General features: G+C 30.9%; 11 protein-coding genes across 11 annotated transcripts; 7 read left to right on the top strand and 4 right to left on the bottom strand. All coding sequences in view use genetic code 12, as the record gives it.

The window, feature by feature from the left end:
• Positions 1–514: 514 nt before the first annotated feature.
• UGA4 (Uga4p) lies at positions 515–2,523 on the top strand (the record flags this gene model as incomplete). Its single annotated transcript, XM_064882908.1, has 1 exon — positions 515–2,523. The coding sequence occupies exon 1, from the start codon at positions 826–828 to the stop codon at positions 2,521–2,523; it is 1,698 nt and encodes a 565-aa protein (XP_064736813.1). The 5' UTR covers positions 515–825.
• A 67-nt stretch (positions 2,524–2,590) lies between these two features.
• RJT21DRAFT_50869 (uncharacterized protein) lies at positions 2,591–3,847 on the bottom strand. The gene has a single exon (XM_064884868.1). The coding sequence runs from the start codon at positions 3,579–3,581 to the stop codon at positions 2,658–2,660; it is 924 nt and encodes a 307-aa protein (XP_064736812.1). The 5' UTR covers positions 3,582–3,847; the 3' UTR covers positions 2,591–2,657.
• A 268-nt stretch (positions 3,848–4,115) lies between these two features.
• On the top strand, positions 4,116–5,241 carry RAD10 (Rad10p; the record flags this gene model as incomplete). The annotated part of the gene is made up of 2 exons (XM_064879885.1): positions 4,116–4,212; positions 4,288–5,241. 2 exons carry the CDS (start codon positions 4,119–4,121, stop codon positions 5,220–5,222), a joined length of 1,029 nt encoding a protein of 342 aa, XP_064736811.1. The 3' UTR covers positions 5,223–5,241.
• Positions 5,242–5,259: 18 nt separating this feature from the next.
• GIM5 (Gim5p) lies at positions 5,260–5,881 on the bottom strand. The gene has a single exon (XM_064884867.1). The coding sequence runs from the start codon at positions 5,765–5,767 to the stop codon at positions 5,297–5,299; it is 471 nt and encodes a 156-aa protein (XP_064736810.1). The 5' UTR covers positions 5,768–5,881; the 3' UTR covers positions 5,260–5,296.
• A 1-nt stretch (position 5,882) lies between these two features.
• RJT21DRAFT_50866 (uncharacterized protein) lies at positions 5,883–6,785 on the top strand. The gene has a single exon (XM_064884866.1). It carries the CDS (start codon positions 5,962–5,964, stop codon positions 6,682–6,684), a length of 723 nt encoding a protein of 240 aa, XP_064736809.1. The 5' UTR covers positions 5,883–5,961; the 3' UTR covers positions 6,685–6,785.
• RJT21DRAFT_122355 (uncharacterized protein) lies at positions 6,746–7,309 on the bottom strand. Its single transcript, XM_064882368.1, has one exon. The coding sequence runs from the start codon at positions 7,106–7,108 to the stop codon at positions 6,887–6,889; it is 222 nt and encodes a 73-aa protein (XP_064736808.1). The 5' UTR covers positions 7,109–7,309; the 3' UTR covers positions 6,746–6,886.
• A 1-nt stretch (position 7,310) lies between these two features.
• On the bottom strand, positions 7,311–9,525 carry RJT21DRAFT_122354 (uncharacterized protein). Its single transcript, XM_064882367.1, has one exon. It carries the CDS (start codon positions 9,469–9,471, stop codon positions 7,519–7,521), a length of 1,953 nt encoding a protein of 650 aa, XP_064736807.1. The 5' UTR covers positions 9,472–9,525; the 3' UTR covers positions 7,311–7,518.
• Positions 9,526–9,800: 275 nt separating this feature from the next.
• Positions 9,801–11,710, top strand: PRC3 (carboxypeptidase C). The gene has a single exon (XM_064882366.1). The coding sequence runs from the start codon at positions 9,974–9,976 to the stop codon at positions 11,624–11,626; it is 1,653 nt and encodes a 550-aa protein (XP_064736806.1). The 5' UTR covers positions 9,801–9,973; the 3' UTR covers positions 11,627–11,710.
• Positions 11,711–11,892: 182 nt separating this feature from the next.
• Positions 11,893–13,431, top strand: RJT21DRAFT_122352 (pirin family protein). The gene has a single exon (XM_064882365.1). The coding sequence runs from the start codon at positions 12,112–12,114 to the stop codon at positions 13,237–13,239; it is 1,128 nt and encodes a 375-aa protein (XP_064736805.1). The 5' UTR covers positions 11,893–12,111; the 3' UTR covers positions 13,240–13,431.
• POL32 (DNA polymerase delta subunit) lies at positions 13,427–14,893 on the top strand. Its single transcript, XM_064884865.1, has one exon. The coding sequence runs from the start codon at positions 13,553–13,555 to the stop codon at positions 14,822–14,824; it is 1,272 nt and encodes a 423-aa protein (XP_064736804.1). The 5' UTR covers positions 13,427–13,552; the 3' UTR covers positions 14,825–14,893.
• Positions 14,894–15,695: 802 nt separating this feature from the next.
• RJT21DRAFT_596 (uncharacterized protein) lies at positions 15,696–18,254 on the top strand (the record flags this gene model as incomplete). The annotated part of the gene is made up of 1 exon (XM_064885160.1): positions 15,696–18,254. The coding sequence occupies one exon, from the start codon at positions 15,696–15,698 to the stop codon at positions 18,252–18,254; it is 2,559 nt and encodes an 852-aa protein (XP_064736803.1).
• Positions 18,255–19,275: the final 1,021 nt, after the last annotated feature.

Raw genomic sequence — 19,275 nt, 5'->3', positions numbered from 1 at the left:
ACTGCAAAGAAATTTAAAAGAGATTCCTGCCTATTGTAGAAAGAGATAGTAAGATAGTAAAGTTTGCCAATGGCTGAGCTAGTATTCTCCTCATTTACATGTAGTAAAATTCATTATGAATGTCTGATAATTCTATTTCATACGTGACTAATCAGATTCAAATTGCGGCAATCTGATAATCATCATTGTTAATTTATAAATATATACAAGCTAAATCTGATCATAACCATTCTTATTGTTAATAATTTTTGTTTCGGATACTAACCACCTATATTTCGAAACTCTTTCACGTTGTTCCTGATATTTTTAGGTGGCTTAAGGCTTCTCCTTTAAAGGCGAGAAAAGAAATCAAACTCTTATCATTGCCCAATAGAGTAAGGCTTAACGCGCGCTTACCCTAAATTATCTTACCCCCTCTTATCTTAAAAAGTTTATTATTGCAAAATCGAAGAGTAAAAATCTTTAAAGCTCTAACCAATACCAACAGTTGCTCATTTGATAATCCGTTTACACCGTTTTAACTTATCTATATTTATATATATACACCACATCAGATAATAATAATTATTTTTTATTATTATCGATAATTTATAACCCTAATTATATCACTATCAGCACAAGCGGATAATTTGCACTAAATCAGATTTCATATCTATATCAAAAGTATCTACATCTTCTATCATCTTAATTTAAATCTTTGATCCAATATTCATTCTAATTAATTTATTAATTTAAAAGCCTTTATAAATACTGGGGTACTTTCCTTTTCTATTTCCATTTGAATATCTTTGACTGATTAATTAAATATAAATCATCTTATATATCATGTCGGAGTTACGTGCAGTTCTCTCCAATGAGCAAATCTTGGAGCAAGTAACCTCCAACAAGAAATTTTACAATAATATTCAAAATGTTGAAGAACCTCATATCGAAGCTATCTTCTCCAACAGTGATGAAGAATTATTGGCTCAAATCGGTTATAAACCAGAATTAAAACGTCATTTTTCAACCCTTCAATGTTTTGGTGTTGCTTTCTCAATTATGGGTTTACTTCCTTCTATTGCTTCTATTTTAGCTCAAGGTCTTGTTGCTGGTCCAGCTGGTTGTCTTTGGGGTTGGGTTATATCTTCGCTTTTAATTTTAACTATTGGTATTTCAATGTCTGAAAATGGTTCATCTATTCCAACTTCTGGTGGTTTATATTATTGGACTAATTACTACGCCCCACCAAAATTTAAGACTGTCATTTCTTATCTTATTGGTAATACCAACTCTATTGCATTGATTGGTGCTTTATGTTCCGTCGACTATGGTTTTGCTCAAGAAATATTATCTATTGTAGTCATTTCAAAGGATGGTGATTTTGAAATTACTCCAGCTAAAACTTATGGTATTTTTGTTGCTTGTGTTCTTGCTCATATTGGTATCACTTGTTTTTCATCTAAAAACTGTGCTCATTTACAAACAACTTCAATTATTGTTAATTTATTTGTTATTGTTTTATTCGTCATTGCTATGCCAATTGGAGCAAGAGGTAACTTTAAATCAGCCTCTTACGTTTTTGGTACATTCGATAACCTCTCCAATTGGCCAATGGGTTGGACCCAATTAAGTGCTGCTTGGTTACCTGCTATTTGGACAATTGGTGCTTTTGATTCTGTTATCCATATGTCAGAAGAAGTTAAAGATGCTGAAAAAGTCATTCCAATCGGTATTTTAGGTTCAATCACTGCTTGTGGTTCAATTGGTACTATTATTCTTATTATTACATTCTTCTGTGTTCAAACTGATGATATTGAAGGTCATCTTTTAGGAACTCCTTTTGGTTTCCCAATGGCTCAAATCATCTTTGATGTATTAGGCAAGAAATGGGCTATGGCTTTCATGGCTCTTATGGCTTTTGCTCAATTCCTTATGGGAGCTTCTATTCTTACGGCTATTTCAAGACAAATTTGGGCTTTCTCAAGAGATAATGGATTACCATTTTCTCGTTGGATTAAGAAAGTTAACACCACATTATATGTTCCAATCAATGCAGTTTGGTTCGGTGGTATAATGGCCATTATTATTGGATTGCTTGTCCTCATTGGACCTGTTGCTGCCAATGCTCTTTTTACTTTATACATTGCTGGTAATTATATTGCCTGGGGTACTCCAACTTTCCTTAGATTAACAACTGGTAGACATAAATTCAAACCAGGAAAATTCTACTTGGGTCCAGTATTTTCTCCCTTAATTGGTTGGGTCTCTACTACATTTATTGTATATACTGTCGTCATGGTGATGTTCCCTGCTGAAATTGGTGTTACTAAAGATACCATGAATTATACTTGTGTTATTACACCAAGTGTTTTCATTCTTTCTTTGATTTATTACTATGTCTACGCTCATAAAATCTACCATGGTCCTTGTAAGACCGTTGAAGTTGATGCACCAATTAATTATATTGATGGAGTGGTTTTGAGTGAAGAAAGTGGAGAAAAAGATTCTGATACAGAAGTTAAGATCCATGAAAAGGTTTAGACATATATACACGATTCCTTTAACTGACTGTTCAATTCTTACATATTCTATTTATTTTATTTTATTTTATTTAAATTAATTAATCTTCAGTTCTATCTATAGCTTAGATTTATCTATTTGTTCTAATCATATGTTTATTTCTTTCTGGCAAATGTATATACCGTGTCCCATACTACATCTAGTACAGTATCATCAGTCCATCCTAATTCCAGCTTTAATTCATCTACAAATCTCTCAGCAATATTATATTTATGACCATGATCTTTCATCCAACTATGATATGCACTCCAACTCTTGACATAATTCAAAAACCATTTTAAAGTGATTCTCTTATGAATGAATAGGGGAGTCTTTTCTACAGCTCCTTGAGAATAATCACTGGGTGCACCATCTCTTTCTGAAATATATTCATTTCTAATGACATCATAAAATAATTCTTGAGGAACTTCAATTTCTTTTAATAAAGTTCTTAAAAAATCATGACCTGGTTGTTGATAGTATGGACCCATATACCTTTCAAATTCATCTTTAGGATTTAAATCAAACGATGAATTGTATGTATAATTTACATAAATTTCATTAGCTCTAGGATAACCTATAAAAACCGGATCCTTATAGAACCAATATGCTAAAGTACCACCTTGCTTGAGAACTCTGGCTGATTCTTTAAAGAATTTGGGGTGATCTACCCAATGACAGCATTCAGCTCCAGTAATCAAATCAATTGAATTCTCTTTAATGATAGAAGGATAATTTTCAGCATATCCGATTTCAAATGTAATATTCGAATGATTTCCTCTTTTATCATTACATTGTTGGATCATTGCTGAAGATGGATCAATTCCATAGACAGATTTAAACAGTTCTAATAATTTATAGGATACAAACCCTGAACCACAGCCAACATCAATAGCTCGTTCAAATTTTGCATCTTTTGTATCTTCACTACCCCCAGATTCATGATATTTTATTAACTCATTATAGAATGATTGAGGGTAATTCGGTCTTGAGTCATCATAATGCTGTGTATTAAAATTATTCTCTGAATAAGTTGCCATAGTGTTGTTACTTCTAATTGATGATTTCTCAGTGAATTGACTTACAACTTCTTTAAAAATATTTATTACCCCATATTTATATTTGTTCTTATCTATGTGCTGTGCGCCGATACAGGCTCCGCAACCGGGAGACTTTTTTCCTAATTACAAAGTAGTATACTCCTAGGAATTTGTGGTTCCATTCTTATAGTACAGATTGCCATTGAATATGACTCATTAATCGGGTATATAAATGACATGTAAAAATGAACTGAGAGGTCATTGAGACACAATGTTACCAATAATGATTCGACTCCAAATTTGTACTCTAAAATGGCGATTCTAGTACAAATGGTGCAAGAATTAAAACTGAAGCACAGCTCACAGGAAAAAACTATAAAATTTAAATATACTACTCTTATTGTGTCCATGCTTGTATTTATTAAATCTGGGCTATAATATTTTGCAATTATAAGGATCGCGCGTACAAAAAAATGGAATATCAAAGACCCCAGTTTATTATAGAACAATCTTGCCAGAACCATATGAAGTTGGACCATGAGCGAAGAGGGAGGTAACAAGGACAGTCAAGTGGATTCCACGTCGTTTGCTAGTATTTTAGCTGGTGTACAGCGTATGAGAGAGCAATATGGTACTTTACCTGAAGAGAATAGCTCTAACTCTAACTCTAACTCAAGCTCATCAAACCCATCTCATATAGCCAAAGAGCCCTCAGCTTTGGAAACTCAGGTGCCACAGCAATCCAATACTCGAATCACATCTACAAATACTGATTCAATATCAGTTACAACAACAAGGCCTACTAATATAAGTACTACTGGACCAAAACTGAATCGAGACTTTCTAAGAGCAACGTTAAGTGAAACTACTGGAAATCCAATATCTCCAATATCTGCATCGAGATCTCCAACACCAGGAGGCCAAACTACAGTCAGGAATTCTCGGCTGGCTGGTAATGTTACTAAGACAGCTAAAGTGTTGGTAGGACCATCGCAAAAAGGTAATCCATTATTTACTGACTCACTTCTTAAAACAGTTGGATATGAATTCGATAAAGAAATACTATGTGATTACTTTATAAATCCAACGTTTCAAATATTATTCTTATCAATTAAGTATCATAAACTTAAACCAGAATATCTATGGCTGAGAGTTAAGAGATTAAATCGAGGATCTTCAAGTGCTAATACGCGTAATGATAGAGCATTAAGGATATTATTAGTGGTAGTAGATATAGAAAGTCCTCAAGATCAAATCCGAAATTTAACCGATTTTGCTATAAAACATGATTTGTCTATGGTATTAGCATGGTCATTTGAAGAAGCTGGAAATTATATTGCTTTCTCAAAACAATTAGATAATGCTCCAGCTCGTACTAAACAAGGTATACAAGGGATAAGAGGTACTGATTATAAATCATGTGTAGTTGAAGCATTTACTGGGATTAGATCAGTGAATAAAACAGATGTATCTAATTTGTTAGCTAATTATGGATCGGTAAAAGAAATAGTTACTAAAAGTTGTAATAGTGATAATATAACCAATATTTCTGGAATGGGGGCCACCAAGATAAGGAATCTTAAAACTATATTTCTGGAACCTTTTATTTACAATAAGCATTATGAACCATTAGATGAATAATGTATTCTATTAATATATATATATACAGATTAGTAAAGAATGCAGAAGTTAATGATTTACGAATATCTATCTATTTATACTTTTTGACCCTGACTTTGTTGTTGACTTTCTATTTCAATCATTTTCTTTCTTAATACTAAATTAACAGTATTTAATAATTCATTCTTTTGTACTAATATTTCCTTTAATTTTTTAGAATCTTCATCTAATCTTTTAACTTTATAATCATAAACCTTCTTTGCATCATTAGCCAGCTTTTCCACAAAGTAACCAGTACCTATATCAACTAAATACTCATTTTTCTTTATAGATTTACCAGGTAAATACAATGAACTTGTTAATGGAACTAATAAATTTTCAGTTTTAGATTTCTCTAAATTATCTACACTAGTTATACAATCTTTTAATTTAGATTGTGCTGTTTGTAAAGCTTGTAATGATTGAGTAAAATGATTTATTTCTTGATCAATGGATTTTCTAAATTCTACCAATTGTTGAGGTGCAAGACTTGCTAAATCTACCTTATTAGATGGTGTAGCCGACATGATTTAACTTCTATACTGTCGGTACTTGTCAGTATGTTTCTGCGATATCGACGATATATGTATATAATTTTTTTTAGTGGGAACTCTTTTTTTTTTGGTAGGGGGAGATGAATTGGAGTAAGTAATTTTGCAATTCTATTATAATACTTATACGATCAAAAACAAAATATATAAAATATATAAAATACTACCAAATGGGGAATGATGGAGGGACTATTGCTAAGCGTCAAGATATCTTATCGTTGCATTCACTGCTTCGGAATTTAGAATCAAGGCAAGAATTACTTAATGAAAATGAAAGTACACTACTAACAACTTGTGCTATATCTTCATTACCATTATATTCTACAAAGGGTCATATTGTACCTATAGTAGGAGATTATAAGGGGAAACTTTATATAAAAGAAAAGATCTTGGAATATATAATTAAAAGGAAAATAGATAAATCATTACCTAATCCAGCATTTGCTCATATTAATTCTTTAAAGGATTTAATAGATGTTACAATTCAATGGATATATCAAGATGGGGTATGGATAATTCAATGTCCTGTAACTAAAGAACTGAAGGCTTCTAAGGCAACATATGCATATTTACGTCCTTGTGGATGTGTAATGTCTAACAAAGTATTGGAAGAAATATCTAAAACTTCATCAAAGGAACTTCCATATGAAAGTCTATGTCCTGTTTGTGATAAACTATTTAACTTTAATTATGATATAGTTATAATCAACCCATTGAACAATGAAAAGAGTAGTAAATTTAATGAAACTAATTATAGATATATTAGTGAAGTTTTAGGTTTGACTCATAGTAAAGATATTAAGAAGAAGAAATCAAAATCTAAGCTGGTGAATAAACGAAAATTACAAGAAGTTGACGAATCAGAAGCTAAAAAACTGAAGAGTCATGCGTAATGATTAAAAAGTATTTAGGAAGACATTATATAGTAATAATGACGTATATTGTCAGAGGTGATGTTTAATATAATTTTAAATAATGATTTTAATCAATTATATCTTCTATGTACAAATAAATTGGAATTGGAATTGGAAAGTATTAGGATAAGAAATAGTAGAATATATTAAGTAATATTAAGAATGTATATTACTTTTGAAATTATTCCTTATTACCAGCTTCAGCACCTTCTGTACGAGCCTTATGATACTCTTCCTTATTGAATTTTAATTTATCTTTATTCCATGGAGCAAAATCGGAATTAGCATATACATTAAAAGTTATGGAACCTATTCCAACAACACAAATACCAACTAATCCTAAAACGGAGACTCTGTGGATGACATCAGTAGCACGTACACTGAATGGAAGTTTATCAGACATATTAACTTGAATTTATTATGGCTAGTTGTTAAACACTTGCGATGTCAATTGATAGTTCAAAGCCCATACCAAAAAAATCATACAACCAATATAAAAAAAGGGTGTGCGCTGCACACAATAATGTAAAATGACTACGACTTCAATTAAATACAATCAAATACAATACAAATACAAATACAAATACAAATACAAATACAAATAAAAGGTGTCTATATAATTTATTTATGAACAGCAATGCCTCATATGTACAGTAGTGTAGAATGATAAACTTCTCTAATTAAAAATAAGCTATTTATATCGTAAAATTACTATTATCATATAGCAGAATTCTATATCGCCATGCATCAATTTGAATTATAGTCAAAAAAGTTACAATCAATATTTATATATATATTACAAATCTATTACATTTAGAAGAAATACTTTAACCATTTAGGATTGAAAAGTCCACTATCCAACAAAGTAGGATTGGCATAGACAAGATCAGGTAACCAATGGTTATTATACAATCTAAAGATATTTTCTGCTTTGGCATTTCCTTGAACTTCTAAGACTTCAGTAAGAATATAATCTAATAATTCATAACTTATTAAGTTAAGAACATTAACAGAATCCATATTCTTACTTAATCTTGGACCATCGGATATAATAGATTCGGTTAAAGCATTTAAAGAATGATTAAATTTTTCTGAATCAATATGACCAATTGGTAATTTATAATTTTCTTCAGGATTTGTAGAACTTATAGGAGGAGGCTTTAAAGCTTCATAATTTCCAACTTCAATACTGACTGAAAATTGTCTTGGTTGAATACCTTTAATAATAAATTTCTTTTTAGGTGGTGCATCACCTTCTTGTTGATCTAAGTTTACAACCATAGCTTCTGAATTAGGGAATGCACGAGATACATTCTTAATAAAATCAACTGCTGGTAATAATGGTTTATATTCTGAACTAGCAGTTTTACCATCAGAAGTATCCCAAATTTCTTGGAATTGACTTTCATAAGCTTTCCATAATGAAATTTGAGTGACTTCTCCTGGAACAACAATACTATTTGAATCATTATTATTTGAAGTTGAATTTATACGAGTATGAGCAAATGGTTCATAACAACAACGTAACCAAGTAGTTGCTCTTAAAGGTTCAGGAAATCTAACTATAATAGCATATAAATCAGGAGTTAATTCTGGTAAAGTCGTTGGAACTCCTGAAAATTGAGATCTTTTAGTTAAATTTAATTGAGGAATTGGTTTAATATTAGATGGATCATTTAAAGGTAAATTAGCTAATAATAATAATGGTAATTGTTTAACTAATGTATGATAATTTGATTTAGTAGTATTTATTTCTAATAAAAGATTCAATCTATGAATTTGAGAATCTCTTACTGAATTTGGATAATCTGGATGTAAAGCTTCTGAATGTAAATAATTTTTAATAAAGTCCAAAATTGCAAAATTTAATTCATTATCACTTATTAACAATTTATTTATTAAACTTTCAAGTTGAGTAGTTGTAATTGAATCAATACAATTATTAGGAATTAAATCTATTTCTTTGGTTTCTTCTTCATGAAGATGTGCATCATGATCATCACCTACATCATCTTCTATTTGTTCAAACTTAAAATTTTTATCACGAATAATTAATAAATGACTTAATGACTTTAATACACTAATTAAAATAGTTTTATCAGTAGTTAAAGTTACTATTGAAAATAATAAATTAAATAATGGATCATGTTTAGTATTATCAATATAATAACATGATAATGGTTCAAGTAAATCAAGAACATATAAAAATGCTTCTTTAAATTGATTATCATATTGACTAAGAGAATATGAATGATAAGTACCATTATAAAACCAATTTGAAAGAAATTTAATTACTTCAATAATACTTTTCTTAAAAGTTTTAACTTCTGCTAACCATTGTTGATTATGTAAATCTTGTACCAGATTTCTTAATGTTAATAAAGAATCTAAACTAAAACCAATATGATCTTGTTTAACTTTATTAAATTTCTTCTCCACAAATAATTGATATGGTTTAATAAAATATTTAATTAATTCTTGACCTATAAATGGTGAACTTTCTAAACTTAAATTACCCAGTAAAGATATTCTTGTTAAAGTACTTAATGCCCATTTAACTTCTGAATCAATACCTGATTTTAATGACATTATAACTCTATTAATATCTTCAACTCCTCGATGTCCATACCCTATTGGTGCCATATATCCATATCCACTATACGCGGTACTAATATATCCATTTGATTCATTTCCATTTTGTGATACATTGGCCGTAGTATACCTTGAAGTAACAGTTATAGGAACAAGTCCTGATACATTTGTCATGATTTGGTTTTACTAATACTTGGAGATTTCCACTAATTGTTTATTTGAAATATCCTTCGAATATTCAAAGTTGATATTTCGCTACTTCAAAAAAATGTCGCGATTTCTCACCTTTTATTGATTTTTTGTTTTTCTGACATTTCAGTTACGGTATATGTCGCGGCTAGTGTCGCGGCTAGTGTCGCGGCTAGTGTCGCGGATAGTGTCGCGGATAGTGTCGCTAGTGAGTGTCGCTAGTGAGTGTCGTTAGTGTCGTTAGTGTCGCTGATATCACAAAATGTCGCACTTACTTCACCTCTCAGGGAGATAGAGCCATTTACGTACAAGGGCCGATATCCCGCCCGATGTGCATTCTAAACATAGACTGATATACGAAGGTACAGATAACCGTTACAGTTTTCTTTAAAACTATAAATAAGGGGCTTTTTCTTAACAATTGAGTCTTAACATTTTATATAAAGTTTTTACTTTTTCAAATTTTAGTAACAATTAGTTTATAAGTATGAAAACTAGTACTTTAATTAATATATTAGCTACTTGTTTAGCTACAACTAATGCTTTATCAATTAATGCTTGGTTTAAACAACAAATAATTGATGATAATGTTGTTGTTATTGGTGAAGAAGTTGAACCAACTAACATTTTTGATCAATTGGCACAATCACTTGGTGGAGCTAAAGAAGCTTTAACTCCAGAAGTTAGAGCTGCTTGGAAAGATATGGAAGCTAGATTAGGTTCTAAAGCTTTAAAGAAGAAAGTTGAAGAATATAATTCAAAAGCTAGTCAAATTACTAATAGATTAAAGGATGTTTCTAAGATATTTGAAAGTTCTTCTCAACAATTTGAATCCTTATCTAATGAGAAGTTTAATGGTTATTCCTTAAGAACTAAGAAAACCAATCCAGAAGTATTAGGTTTAGATACTGTTAATCAATATACTGGTTATTTAGATGTTGATAGCTTAGATAAACATTTCTTCTATTGGTTTTTTGAATCAAGAAATGATCCAAAGAATGATCCTATTATTTTATGGTTAAATGGTGGTCCAGGTTGTTCTTCTTCTACTGGATTATTTTTTGAATTGGGTCCAAGTTCAATTAATGCTACTTTACAACCTGTTTATAATCCATATTCATGGAATTCTAATGCTTCAGTTATTTTCTTAGATCAACCAGTTGGTGTTGGATATTCATACACTGGTGGTGAACAAGTTGGTGATACTGCTACTGCTGGTAAAGATGTATTTGTATTTTTAGAATTATTCTTTCAAAAATTCCCTCAATTTATTTCAAATAAATTCCATATTGCTGGTGAATCTTATGCTGGTCATTATATTCCAAAATTTGCTTCTGAAATTATTAATCGTGCTGATAGAAGTTTTGATTTAACATCTGTTTTAATTGGTAATGGTATCACTGATCCAGTTATTCAAGCTGCTTCTTATAAACCAATGGCATGTGGTGAAGGTGGTTATAAACCAGTTTTAGAAGAAGAACAATGTGAACAATTAGAAAAAGATTATCCAAAGTGTAAAGTTTTAGGAGAAATATGTTATAAATTTCAAACTGCTTTAACATGTATTGCCGCTCAATTTTATTGTGATACTAAATTATTTCAACCATACGCTCAAACTGGATTAAATCCATATGATATCAGAGTTCCATGTGCTGATGCAGGTGGTAATTGTTATACTGGAATGGATTATACGGATGATTATTTAAATCTTGATTATGTTAAAGAAGCTGTTGGAGCATCAAATATTGATATTTTTACTGGTTGTGATGATACTGTTTATAGGAATTTTATATTCAGTGGTGATGAAGCTAAACCACATCAACAATATGTTGCTGAATTAATTGAAAAGGGTGTTCCAGTCTTATTATATGCTGGAGATAAGGATTATATTTGTAATTGGTTAGGTAATCATGCATGGTCAGATGCTTTAGATTATGAAGATCATGAATCATTTGAATCCCAAGCTTTAAAACCATGGTATACTGCTGAAAATAAATTAGCTGGTGAAGTTAAGAATTATAAGAAGTTTACTTTCTTAAGAGTTTATGATGCCGGTCATATGGTACCATATGATCAACCAGCTGCTGCTTTAGATATGGTTAATAGATGGGTTGCTGGTGATTATTCCTTTGGATATTAGACCCTATTAATTATCAACAGATTTAGTGTGATACGTTTTTTTCTCTTTATACTAGTATTTATATAATGTACGTTTTAAGTCATTTGCAACCATATCTAAGCTGCGCGTGTACCCTTTAGGTAATTAGTGATGGATTACAAAATTGGTAATGTAATTGGCGCGAAATTTGTCATCTGCCTGTACATAAACACAAATGGCCGCTATATTTTTTTTTTTACTAACATTTTACTAACACCCGCTCATTAATAAATTATTACTTAGCGAAAAAAGCACAGCTGCAAAGTCATCATAGAGTCGGTTAGTAAAATCGGTATAATTTTTATAATTTAAATATTTATATAATGATCACATTTCCTAAGTTGACAAATTTGAATCTTTGAATTCTTAACTTAAGTATCTAGAATCTAGAAGAATCTGGAAGTGTTTGAAGTTAAAGTTACTGGAAATTACTCAGTCATCATAAAGTTACTCAATAGTATAAATATATGGGGATAATTCCAAATCTTAATATTATTGTATTAATTTTTTTATTCTTATCAACATTAACATTGTCAAGTTTATTTAATTCAAATACAGACAAAAATAAAGTTATTACTATGAGTGGTGGTTCAAGAAGTATTTATAAAGTTATTAATGCAATTCAACAACCTGAAGGGGTTGGTGCAACCGTTAGAAGATCTATTGGTATTATGAGTAATAGAAAATTTAATCCATTTTTATTATTTGATCATTTTGCTTCAAGTGGAGTTGATGGATTTCCTGAACATCCTCATAGAGGTCAAGAAACTATTACTTATGTTATGAATGGTGGTATTGCTCATGAAGATTTTACTGGATCTAAAGGTATTTTATATAAGGGAGATTTACAATTTATGACTGCCGGTAAAGGTATTGTTCATTCAGAAATGCCAATTCCAAGTGAAGATGGATCTCCATCTGTTGGTATGCAACTTTGGGTAGATTTACCTGAACCATTAAAAGATTCTGCTCCTCGTTATAGAGATTTAAGAGCTTGGGAAATTCCAGAAGTTCATGAACAAGATGATAAATTAGTAGTTAAAGTTATTTCTGGTAAGAGTTATGGAGTTGAATCCTTAAAGGATTTAGCTTATACACCAGTCAATTATTATCATTATATAATGAAGCCAGGATCTAATTTTAAACAAGATTTTGAACCTGATTATAATGTTTTCTTATATGTATTAAAGGGTAATTCATTAGTTTTAACTGGTACTAATGAAAAGGTTAAACAATATCAAAATGTATTATTCAATACTGATGGAGGTTTTGTTGGTGGTGAAGTTTCAGCTGATTCTAATGATGAAGTTGAATTCATTTTAGTTGGTGGTAAACAATTGAATCAAAATGTTGTTCAATATGGTCCATTCGTTGCTACATCTCAAGAAAAGATTCAACAAGCTTTCTTAGATTACAATTATGCTCGTAATGGATTTGATAATATAAAGAATTGGAGAACTTTAATATCTAATGGTGTCACTAAAGAAATGATTAATGGTCCATTACAAGGTAGTCTTGAACATAGAGAAGAATTAAAGAAAGCATATCTTGAAAATTTAAAAAATCAAAAAGTTCCTGCTAAGGATGAACTTTAGATAATAATTTATTATTATTGTTATTATTAAATTTATTATTAAATTTATTAAGTTTCTTCTTCTTATTATTATTCTATTACATACATACATATTATATTATATAGTTTTATTATTTGTACTTTAGTTTATACATGCATTTATTATAGAGAAAAAGCTTGTAGTAGTAGTAGTAGTAATAGTAGTAGTAGTAAAAATTGTATGGCGATGAGTGAGCATACGCGTTATGGATCGGTGAAATATCTCACCCCAAAAATATAATATCAAAATATCATGACTCGCAATTACATACCCTTATAAAGAGTACCATATAAGTATGACCATGGATTCTTCACAGGCAGAAGTAGAGTATCTTGCTTCAGAAATCTTTCAGAATGGACGAGTAGTAACCTATAAGACATTATCTCGAGCTCTTAATATTCATATTAATCAATCAAAACTTAGTTTATCAGAGTTCTATGAGAAGAATAAATCAAAATTATTAGCTAAGTTTATTATAACAGGAGCCAATGATGATGGTCCATTGATTAAATTGACTGATAGTGATGATCAATCGCTTAAAACCAATTTGGATTTATTTACAAATAAAGTTAATACTATTCAAATATATAGTGTGTCCAATAAGGATACTGTGATTGATAATGAACAAATAGTTGATCATCAATTAAAGTTCCCCATTGATTCCAATAAACTTGATAATTATTATCGAAATGGAATGATAAAGGGTCCTGAACTTAATCCTGTCAAGACTGTAACCATTAAACAGAATTATAATCCTTCAACTGCAGTGCCTACTAAGAAAGTTTCTGAACTTGACAAGGGTAAAGAGAAAGAGAAAGAGAAAGAGAAATCTAAGGGTACTGGATTGACTTCTTCGTATGTTTCACGTAAAGGGGCTGGAAAAACCTCATCTACACCAACTACAAAGTCCACTACCCTGTTATTATCTAATTACACCTCAAGAAAATCCGAGAATGCTAAAACGACACCTACAAAAAGATCAGCTGAACCATCAATTAGCTATCAGTATAAATCAAGAAAGACAGAAAGTAAGCAGCCAAAGGAAAGAATTATTGTTTCCAGTCATAATGAAGAAGATTTTGATGATGAAGAACAAGATGAAAATGTTCAAGAAGATACGAAAGAATCCAAATCAGAACCTACAAAAACAGGTGCTACTAATATTCAAAACTTATTTGCAGATGAAGATTGGAGTGATTTTGAAGAGGATGCACCCACTAAAGATGAGCCTATAATTGTCCCTGAAGGTGCTAGTGATGAAGATACACAATCAAAGGAAGTATCGAGTCAACAAGCCATAAATACACATACAAATGTAGAGCCTGATTCTATAGAATCTGAAAAAGATACTAATACTGAAAAAGAAGATGTTCCAGAAATGATTACTGAGTATGATGAAGATGGTTATATTATTACTAAGAAAAATACTAAACAACCATCAAAACCACCAACAAGAACTACAAGTACACTAAAGAGGAAAGCAGGTTCACCAGCAGCACCTGCATCTTCCAGTAAAAAGTCAGATAATAAGTCGAAGAATCAAAGTATACTAAAATTCTTTAAATAAGTTTCATATATATATATATATATATATCTTTCATTTAATCTTGATGTAATTATATAAATTTATTAAATATGTAATTATAAAATCATATAGTTTAATTAATGATAAGGCTGATACAGAAAAAAATACTTCAAGTAATCAAATCAAATCAAGGTCATAATATGCTTTTTTAAGGGTATTTTTATTTTTCTGTCAACAGTATCAAAACCTTATATCTATGCATAAAGAAGTACCCGTCTCGCCTAAAGCTGGATGCCGCAACTTATAAGTTTGCCTAAAACGACAAGTTTCCTTCCCAATTAGGAAGTACACAAATAAGTATCCGGTACATACATATGAGAATGTCGGACCATCGAATTTAAAAACAAAGGAACAAAGTTTTATAGATGTCGTATTTTTCGAGCGACATTCCCTTTTTTTTATGAGTTGATCCCTGTCTCGAATTTTGACATTTTCATAATTCTTTAGACATTAAACGGTACGACAAGTAAGGCTAAGAACATTCTAGCTTGTTGGTCCAGTATATGATTAGTTTTAGTTTTTAACTAATTGGTTATAATTGTCATTATCATAGTCATAGTCATAGAACTTTTATTTCTTTTTTAAAAATTCATTTTAATATCTAATTTTCATTTTCGTTGTGGTTCAAGATACCCGAGATCTCGTCACCTTCTCCTTTAGGCTGTTCTAACTAAGTTCCTTAGCTTTTAAAGGTTTAATCCTTATAAATTAATTACCCACTCATAGTTTCATTCTTTTACATAATTATCCGCAATACCTTTTATTTCGTTTCTTTATTAGTTAAATATAATAATTGACTAATAATTTCTTATTTCATCTTTAGAGCATCCCCACATTCATATGATATATACCAATGAGTGATATTACAACTAGTGAAAAGACGTTACCAAATCCTCCGTCGAATCAAACAATTCATCGAGAAAGTTCGAGTCAACTTTCTGAATCAACTTCAACATCATCAGTAGCTCGTACCTTAGATACTAATAATACTGAATTAACATCTCCAAGTAAATCAATACGAAATTTCTTTAAGAGTAGATTATCTAGTTATTCAATTGAAAGTATTAGTGAAGAACCAGAAAAAACTACTTTAAGTCCAACCAAGGATGATGAACAATTCTTAGGTACTTCTAATGCTACTATATCTTCTCCAACTGGTAACAAAATATCTAATTTATTAACAAAACCAATCTTTTCAAGATCCAAATCATCAAATACTTCTGTACCTCAAACTCAAAATTATCAAACTAATGCATCATCTTCATTTGTTCAGTTAAATCTGTCACAAGGAAGTTTACCAAAACAGAAACCTGTAACTATTGATGATTTTGCTGATACTGAATCATCAAGTGAAGGAGAAACAAATCATACTTATGATGAAGAATCAGTTAATTCCCTTTTATTGGAATATGAAAGACCAAGGACTTTTGTTTATACTGAATTGGATGATGAAGGTCAAGCAGATACTTCACCAGTCAAATCAGAAATTAAGAAAGATATCAATACTTCACAAGTTTCTGGTGATCATTCATTGACTAGTCAATATGGACTGCCTTCCATAGAAAAAGTTGATAGAGCAGTACGTGTTACTACTCCACCAGTTATTAGAGAATCTCCACTTCGATTTAATAATCGTAATGAACCATTAAGTGCTCCTGCTAGAAATAGTCAAGGTTCAGATATATTTGGTAATAGATTATCTGATTCTGATACTGATAAGTATCCAGAACCTAATTTGTCTAATATGGCAACACCATTAAATACTCCTCAAATTAAGCATATTATTCAAAATCCTAGAAATAGTGGTGGAGATGATTCAATTTATGGTTCATCACATCGTTTAGCTGAAATCATGGATACTGAACAAGAAGAAACAGCTTTAAGGAATAGTAGTGGAAGTAGACTTGGAGATAGTGCTAGAAATCTGATTAATACCAATGAGACAATGCTCAAACGCAATACTATAAGATCTTCAATGTCATCAGGAGAATTATTACATAAGTTACAAAATTTTGATGATCATGAAAGACCTCAAGCTTCTTCAACATTAAGATTTAGTCAAAATACTGATGATTTAGATGATCTTCATAATAAAAATTTTGGAAATTTAACTGCTGGTATTGATTCTACTAATTCATTACCTTTTATGTTATACAAAGTTCAAGATAAGGATTATGATGAAAGTAATCAAAGATGGTCTGTATATGAAAGTAATCGTGTTTCACAAATGAAAGAAGAATCATCTAAGCAAGGTGAACAAATTGATACCCCTATAGCTCCATTGGCTGAACCACCAGCAATTCAACCACCTTCAGTACCAGATCATGAAGATCTTAGACAAGGAAGTATCAGTAGTAGTGCATCAAATTTAGATAGATATGAAGAAGCCAATGAATATTTTAATGAATCTCAAACTTCATTACAACCTCCTAATGCAAAATTTATTGGTATAATTCCTACTAAATCTTCATCTTCCTCATCTCAAGTTTATCATACTGCCAGTGGTCATGATACTACATCATCCAATCTTTATCATACAGTCACTGAAGGTACTATATCTTCAGCAGCTTCAGTATCAACATTCCGTCAAGTTCTTCCAGTTTCTGGACCAGAACATGAACAAGTAACTCCAGTTCAACATCATCCAGTCGAGTCTCCAATTCCAACTCATATAAATTCACAAGTATTTGAAGTTGATCCTACTTCACAACATACTCACAGTGTATCACCACCCGTTCTTGGTCAACAAATTATATCGACTCAAGCGTACAATCAAAGTGAAAAGACTAGTGATCATGAATTAAATACTCCAATCACAACTAATCCATCTATAGTTCCATCTGGACCAGTATTTCCACAACCTGCTCCTGCAGCTAGAGTAATAACTCCTATGAATCAAACACATTCAGAACAAGATATGTATGAAGTAAATCCAGATTCACTTGTTTTAAGTAAACCACCACCACATTTGGTTATACCTAATCCTACTGATTATCAAGGTAAAGGAACAGTTAGGCATGAAGATGATTATTATTTAAGAGATGTTGAAAGACAAATAATGAATTTAAACACTCAAGGACAAAATTCTCCTTATGCATCCAAACTTCGAAATCATTATTCATGGAGTAGATTTATTGCAATGATGGTTATAGGATTACTTGCCCCTCCAATTTACTTTTTACTTGCCATTGGAGTATTTGATGCTGATAATAATTATCAACAATATTATTCAGGTATGCATTATTATAATAATCATGCTGTTCATAGTGAGAGTAAATCATCATCAACAATTTCTAATCCTAATAAATTCTCCAAGACTCAAAAGACAATCAGTTTAGTTGTTGGAGTTTCATGGACTATTATAATCTTAGCTATGATAGGAGTAGGATTAGGTGTCGGATTAACCCGATAAGTCATATCATGCAATTTTCTCAGCATCTTTTTTCAACCCATTTCTTTAACTACAATACTATTGTAGTTTGTATTATTTATTACTTTTATTTACTATTTACTATTAATCTATTAATTATTAAGACTAATTTAATTTTAATTTTCCAGTGAAAAATGTTATTGCAAAAATGCAAAACTGTAAATCAAATATGTTTCGTAAATGTTTTGAATCGTGGGGTTGATGTGTGCACAAAGTCACCTGATCTCAGGGGGAAGTCATTGCGGCATGGAAGAATTTCCTAATTGAGAAAGTGGTCACTCACTAATGTCAGCTATTTATAGCGCGGTCATTATAAAGGGGAATAGGAGAAAGTATTACATTCAATCTTACTATGGTAGAGTATGATAATATATGATTATTATAAATAGGAGATAAATAGGAGATCATGTAATGGAATTAATGGATCAAATTGTTCCGTAATCCTGTACCGTACCAAGATGTAAGATGCAAAGTGATACATTAATATACTGTATACCTTGTCTGTAATGTGTAGTTTGATTTACGTAAACGTAAATAATTTACACTGCCTACATTAGCTGCGCAATTGTGGTTATAGCCGATAATCGAAAAGTGGTAATTTTTGTTTTTGTCTTGTCCCGTCTTGTGTTTTTCTCTTGTCTGTCATGTCTTGTCTTGTTTTGCTCTGCTCTGCTCTGCTGTGATTTTGTCTTATCTTAACATAACAAAGCAGAACAAAGCAAGCACAATTCTACAGTTTCAAGTACACACAATACCACACTTGTTATGGTAAACAATCACCTCCCCCCCCCCTGTACTCTTATACAATTTATCAATTTATCCATTGTCAAACTTGCCTCTCAACACTGTTGTCTGCTAACCATAATTCTCTTAACACTTGTGTTGAGATTGTAAGGACAATTTAATTTTGTGGAGGAACTTTTTTGCTGCTCCCACTCTAGTAATTCGCTTACTCTATTTTCTTACGGATAATTCGCTATATTTAGTCTTCTTTTACTTTCTT

Source organism: Scheffersomyces amazonensis (assembly GCF_036850825.1).
Source record: "Scheffersomyces amazonensis strain UFMG-HMD-26.3 chromosome Unknown RJT21scaffold_6, whole genome shotgun sequence".
NCBI classification, from domain to species: Eukaryota; Fungi; Ascomycota; class Pichiomycetes; order Serinales; family Debaryomycetaceae; genus Scheffersomyces; species Scheffersomyces amazonensis.
Note: the sequence above shows the minus strand (reverse complement) of the source record. Positions and strands in the feature narration are given on the sequence as shown.